The sequence below is a fragment of the Bipolaris zeicola genome, assembly GCF_000523435.1.
Source record: "Bipolaris zeicola 26-R-13 unplaced genomic scaffold scaffold_501, whole genome shotgun sequence".
Lineage (NCBI taxonomy): Eukaryota > Fungi > Ascomycota > Dothideomycetes > Pleosporales > Pleosporaceae > Bipolaris > Bipolaris zeicola.
Genome location: NW_006912550.1, coordinates 1 through 6,542, shown reverse-complemented (window position 1 = coordinate 6,542; position 6,542 = coordinate 1). Strand labels below are relative to the sequence as shown.

General features: G+C 46.2%; 3 protein-coding genes across 3 annotated transcripts; all 3 read left to right on the top strand.

Moving 5' to 3' along the window:
• Positions 1–185: 185 nt before the first annotated feature.
• Positions 186–410, top strand: COCCADRAFT_112839 (uncharacterized protein; the record flags this gene model as incomplete). The annotated part of the gene is made up of 1 exon (XM_007720513.1): positions 186–410. A coding segment is annotated over one exon (225 nt), but the record flags the coding sequence as incomplete, so codon positions are not given.
• Positions 411–2,695: 2,285 nt separating this feature from the next.
• COCCADRAFT_112834 (glycosyltransferase family 2 protein) lies at positions 2,696–4,690 on the top strand (the record flags this gene model as incomplete). The annotated part of the gene is made up of 2 exons (XM_007720512.1): positions 2,696–3,928; positions 3,980–4,690. 2 exons carry the CDS (start codon positions 2,696–2,698, stop codon positions 4,688–4,690), a joined length of 1,944 nt encoding a protein of 647 aa, XP_007718702.1.
• An 827-nt stretch (positions 4,691–5,517) lies between these two features.
• Positions 5,518–6,428, top strand: COCCADRAFT_10271 (uncharacterized protein; the record flags this gene model as incomplete). The annotated part of the gene is made up of 2 exons (XM_007720511.1): positions 5,518–5,626; positions 5,974–6,428. 2 exons carry the CDS (start codon positions 5,518–5,520, stop codon positions 6,426–6,428), a joined length of 564 nt encoding a protein of 187 aa, XP_007718701.1.
• Positions 6,429–6,542: the final 114 nt, after the last annotated feature.

The window sequence follows — 6,542 nt, the reverse complement described above, 5'->3', positions numbered from 1 at the left end:
ATATATATATATATGTGTGTGTGTAGATATATATATATGTGTGTGTATGTGTGTTTGTATATATATACATGAATATATGTGTGTATGTGTATGTTTATAGGAGTGCGTTACCACCTGGTATCATATATAAGGCAACTAGCGAGGCCATATAATTAGGCTTAGTAGACAATGTTAACCCATAATAGCACTCAGTACACTTCAACACGTCACCTATAGGCTGTACGAAGAATGCAGTTAGTCTCGCCTGGCTTAAGCAGATATTTGGCCACTGCACTAAGCAGGAATCACGTGTACAGTACTGGCTCTTGATCCTCGATAGCAACGGCTTCCATGCAAGGATTGTTTTTTCTGGTACTGTGATAAAAAACTACTACACCACAAATTCTTGTGATAATAGTGACTATAGGTAGTTCTACAGCCTCATTTTTGCGAGCTCGTTGGGGCCAAGAATCGGCGATATTACGCGACTCCAGGCGTCACGCGCACAGACACGGTAAGAAGATCAACTTACATCGCAGCAAAATTGCAAGGAACGTTAGCTTGTAACAGCCTCTCGGAATAACCGAGGACTAGAATTACTAGCAATGCTTGAGTGGCGCTATCTGCTATTGTTTCATGGTATTGCCAAGCACGCCACCCCCTAAGAGGTAGTCGCGTAGCGGAGCTGGAAGCGCGTCTCCGAGAGTAGTTAGTAGACTTGGCGCCTCCAGCGCAACACAACATTCTCCGCCGTGGAGTTACTCAACAGCACTTAACCGGTCTACCGGTACACTGCATGTTAATCCTACGACCTAATAATAGAGAAGTGCGAACTATGACGAACGGTATGTGTATCGATTGATACTTCAACTTCTCGGAACCATTTACGATTCAGATTTCTAAGCTGATGCTGAAGGTGTTAGAGTAATATATTTTACTACTCAATACAGTGTCAGGGGCGATTTTTTCTTCCATTTTTTTTTGCACGTTAACAGGTTCAGAGCCTAGGTTAGCGCAGTGGAAGCAGCAGCCGAACGAGGCAGGACGTTTGAATCGCGCTTGTACCTGCATTCCCTTAATTTTAAATTGTGCTTAGCTGGAGCTAAGAATACAAGGGCTGGCAGCTAACCGGGAGCCAAGACTCAGAGCCAAGAGCCAAGAGATATAGGCTTGTCAACCGACCATGGGTTCCTAAGCGCTGCGCCAAAGCCCCCTAGTTATACCCGATGTGTCACATGCTAACCGAGATAGATAAACGTGCTGTGAATGTATCCAGAACATCTTTTCATATAGTCCCAATGCCCACACTCTATGTAACCCTTACCTTAATACCCTATCACTCTACCATAACCCGAACACTAGGTGCTCTCACCATGGAGAGGCGGCTATGTCGCTATAGCAGGGAGGTTTGCGCCATGGAAAGAATTTTCAAGTAATCCCGATACTCTTTTAGGTAAGGTCTATGGCGGAGGTCCACTTACGCATGGTCGAACGACATGATTCTCAAGCCAAGAGTCACATCTAGAGCCGAGAACTAAGAGCCAGAGCTGAGAGCTAAAGCAAGCTAAACACCTTGGTTGACCTCCCTGTATTGATCATGGGAGTGTGGAACTAGTATATATTATACTGCTTGATACCGCGTTAGGGGCGATTTTCCTTTTGCCCTTGAACATCAGATACGAAAGCGATGGGCATATCCTTCAAAGTGGCTAGCTGAGCTATGCGGTTTAATGATTCGACAAGCCACGGAAGCCTAATACAAGCCTTTGCGTGTGACATCCCGACCGTAGCACTACTCATGGCTGATAATAGATAATGATCTGGACTTAATGCACAGACAGTTGTTACGCCACGTGCGAAGAAGTCGTGTTACTAGATACGCACGTGTTCAACAGAGCGGGTGTGGCCAGAAGTCTGTGTAGAACCGATTCAGGGCGGCGGGAAGTAGTGCAGAAACCGAAGGCTTAGATGACTTGGCAGCCACAAACTCAATTGCCAACGTAAGTCAGCTAAGTTCAGGTCGCCTCCGCATATCGCCTCGTCTGTTTGTGGCTTCCGCCCCCAAAGAGCAGAGGCCTATGGGGGAACCGGTGACAGGCTACGGCCAGACCGCGCATGGGTGCTGTCCCACAACTGATTCGTACTATTGTGGCATGCATGCGGCTGTAGTGGCGTTGCCTATCTTGGACAGCGGGCCTTTTCAAGCTAGACATGGCCCTTTTCGAGGCACTAGCACTGATGACTTTTGTAGTAAAAGGGTGCAGCTTTTGATAATCCAAGAGTATCCTCGAATTCCCTCTTTCTTCTCTCAACAAGACCTTCGGTGTGTTAGGGGCCTGACATAATTCGGTCATGAAGAGTTCGGCATAGTTTCAAAGGGGAGCCTACAGTCTTGTTGATATGCTTAATTACACTTAATTTTTGTTCAATCATTATCTGCGAATGTAGAGGTACGAGATTCCAAACGGCATCAATGATACACTAATACTGAAAAACCATCCAGAAAACAATTCTCATCACTGTCGTTATCCACCACTGTCGTTATCCACCACTGTCGTTATCCACCACTGTCGTTATCCAACACTATCTTTATCCACCACTATCTTTATCCATCATACGCCCCCAGTTGCGCATATCAAAATTGCGCTCCTATTGCTCGACACACAGAGCCGCCATATTATCTAAACCTTCTTTGAACGCTTTGTCAATAGACAAGATGCCTTCCGATCCTCCTGCCGACAGGATCTCTCCTAATCCTCCTGCCGACACGATATCTCCTAATCCTTTTGCCGATCCGGCCTCCAATCCTTTTGTTGATCCGCCTTCCAATCCTTTTGCCGACTCGCAGGACAGATACACCTCATGGAACACAACACAAACTACGCTCAACGAGAAAAGATATGATGATTCGCGGCCCATAACCTCGAGCTCTGGACTGAGTGGATATGCATCAACGTTCGCTACCAAGACCGGTCACCCTGAGTCACAACTCCCAAAAAGCAAATCCAACCACCACCCCGGAGACAGTTGCGATACTAAATACACTACATCGTCAGTGTACAACAATGAAAAGGGCTACAGCCAGGACTGGCCAGAACTTCCAGAACTCAAGGATCCAGCAAGGCATCTTACAAAGTGGGAATTGGGTTTTCAAAGATTCTTTTTCGCCTTCACCATCTTAGCGATTAACATCACCGTCTCGTTGGTGGCCGTCTTCACGCATCCAGGACTCTTTGTACTCATCTTCATGGTCTTTGTCAAAGCCAAAGATGTCTTATCTGTCTTGATAATCATGTTCAGCAAGATCTATCTTTCTATCAAGAACCGCATTTATCCCAAGCCTGAAGTAAGCCGCAAGTGGATCCTTTCCCTAATCCCGACATACTCCGAGAGCGAAGAGCAAATCATCAAAGCAATTAAAGCCCTTCGACACAATGACGTAGATCCACACATTCAAGTAATGTGTGTCATTCTGGATGGCAAACATCGCGATATCCTGTCACACATGACACGTGTGGTGAAGACATGGACCAGGCCATATGTTACCACCAAGTCAAAGTTGATAACACTACAGTTAATCGCCGGCTTCATCGACGATGTACCCATTTTCGTGGCCGAGAAGCTCCAGAACTCTGGCAAGAAGGACAGCTTGGTTTTGTGCCATGATCTATTCAACAGCCCTCGAGAGAACATGCCCATATATACACAAAACCTGCGGGAAGAAATCTGGGCAGATATTCTACCAGAACTGACTGCAGGTTTGAACTTTACTGGTTTTGATATGGTCTTTTGTACCGATGCCGATTCTACCGTTTGCCAGGGTGCTGTGGCCAAGCTCGCGAATGCTCTTTCTCATGAACCTGACGCGATTGCCGCATGCGGTCTGGTTCTGGTTGAACTTGAGCCTGGTTACGAATGGTCAATTTGGAATTTGTATCAACAATACCAGGTATGTGGGATCACACTTTTATACGGAATGGCCGGTGCTAACAAGATTTAGTATACCTACGGGCAGTTTGTGCGGCGAATGGCCGAAGGCGCAATAGGTAAGGTGACTTGCCTGCCAGGTTGTATCACCATGATTGCCGTACGACCCGAAATGGCCGGTGCAATAACCAAGTATGCTGCACCAGTCACCGGCCTCCCTGTGATTCACCACCAGGTACAATACCTCGGCACAGATCGTCGCTTGACATATTCGATGCTGTCCCAGAGCAAGAAAATGCGCACCGTATTTGTTCCAGATGCTGTAAGCGAGACAGTAGCACCCCAATCCTTACTGCACTACTTAAGCCAACGACGACGTTGGGGCTCCAATGCTTATTTCAACAACTACTTCTATTGTTTCGGAAACAACATGTGGATCATTACACGCATCGCTGCTCTCATGGAATTAGCACGCATGACTATGATCTACTACCGAGTTGTCAACACAGTACTCTTTATCAAGGGACTAGTAGAAATTTTCCACATTTTCGACATCCTACCTCTTCTTATCATCACTCAACTACCACTTCTTTGGTTTGTTTTCTCCACTATCTTTCTAGAACCGGAGCTCAGAAAACGAGGACACAAGTTATTCCTTGGATTCTTCCTCAACAAGATTTTCTCACCGTTCATCTCAATCACGGTTTTCACCAGGGTTATGAAGAACCTGGGAAGTCAAGGCAAGTCACACCGAACATCTGTTTCTAATCAGCAACATTGCTAACGTACAATAGTTTGGGGTGTTTCAGGTGTTACATCAAGTCAGCCTTCAACCTCAACCTCAACAGTTGATCTTGAGGCACAAAAACCCAAAGCGGGATAGTCACCCCTTTACTAGGAGCTTCTTCTTCTCTTCTTCTCTCTCCTTCTCTCTCTTTTTCATACTACTTATATCTTTTCTTAACTCTACCTACTATGTCCTACGTCGACAACTTTTATTCTTAAGATACCATGTAGTTTCTTAGGAACTTCATATCCAGCGGTCAGATCATATCAAACCGTATCATTTTCCACGTCAATATCATGGAAACCAAAGGATTATTTTTATAGATTTACGTCTTAGAAAAGGCCTCTCACTGGGTGTCACGGTTGTGTTTTATCCGAATCTTTAAGTGCTCAAGCCTTTGTACCCAGTATTGCGTTTGAAGGCAAGACACGGTGCTTCATAGTTGCTGAGTTTGTATCTACCAAATGCATGTTGCCCTATGCTCCTTATTACGATTTTTGAGTACTCCTTGGCCGACTATGCACTTGACTCAATGCTCCCACTCCGGCCAGATGGAAACACTGAGACGCATTCCTCCACAGCATACCTTCCAGGCATATCCGTGCATAACATATCATTTCTTTCCTCTCGTTCCTTTCTTTTCCTTTCCAGTATTATCGACAGAACCGTTGCTGTAGTCGGTATGGGTTGTCGACTACCTGGACACAGCAAATCCCCGACAGCTTTGTGGGACCTTCTTCAAAGACTTGGGGTAGCTGAACGCGCCTCCAAACAGCCGCTTCAATCTCGCTGGTCATTATGGTGAAACGAGAAGAGCAAGAACCATGAAGTCTCCAGGCGGCATGTTCATGGATTATATCGATCCCGCTGTTTTCGGCAGCCAGTTTTTTGGTATCGGCCAGGCGGACTGTGGTGCCATGAACCCACAGCAGCGTTAGCTCCTAGAAGTGGCTTATGAAGCTTTGGAAAACGGTGGTATATCACTCGAGATAATCAGTGGTACCAGAACTGATGTCGCTATTGGAAACAGGTTCTCGGATTATACAGCTACCCGGAAACGCGATCCCGAGGATAGAGCAGGTTCGATCACCATTGGTCTCCCACCGTCGATCCTTAGTAACCGGTTAGGTCTTTTTTTTTCAAAGTCAGTGGCCCGAGTATATCTATCAATACGGCATGCTTTGGAAGTTTGGTTTCACTAGACGTAGCTTGTCGCTTTTCAGATACCCATCAAGCTGACAGTGTGATTGTGGGAGGAACTAATCTATGGCTGGCACCAGATCAAAACAAGGAAATCGGCACTACGAACAAGACACAGTCCGCCTCCGGCCAGTACAGGAGTCTTGATGCCAGCGCTGATGGCTATGTCAAGGCCAATGCTACCAATATTGTCTATTTGAAGCGGCTAGACGATGCAATCCGTGACAATGACTCCATCCGAGCTGTTATCCGGGGCGCAGCGGGTCGCAACAACCCGAGCTCAGAAGCTCACGCAGCTGTAACCAATATGACTTACAAGGATACCGGCATCACTAACTTCCGAACTACGCGATATATTAAGTGTTATAGAACTAGTACACTTACCAAAAGCCCCATCAAGGCCCAGGGTGTTGCTTTGGTATCCGCACCTGGTCGCCCGACTAGCCAAGAGTTGATGATCAGGTCAATAAAGAGCAACATCGGTCATTCTGGGGCCGCTGCCGGTATTATTATTATTATTATTATTCCATTATAGTCCTGTATCAGCCGTTGGCTATGTAGGACTTTGGCCAAAGGCCGTTCTATCTGACTAGTTACAATTTGGTACGTTGTGCTGTATTGCGTGACTATGGTGCTTCGGCCTTTGTCT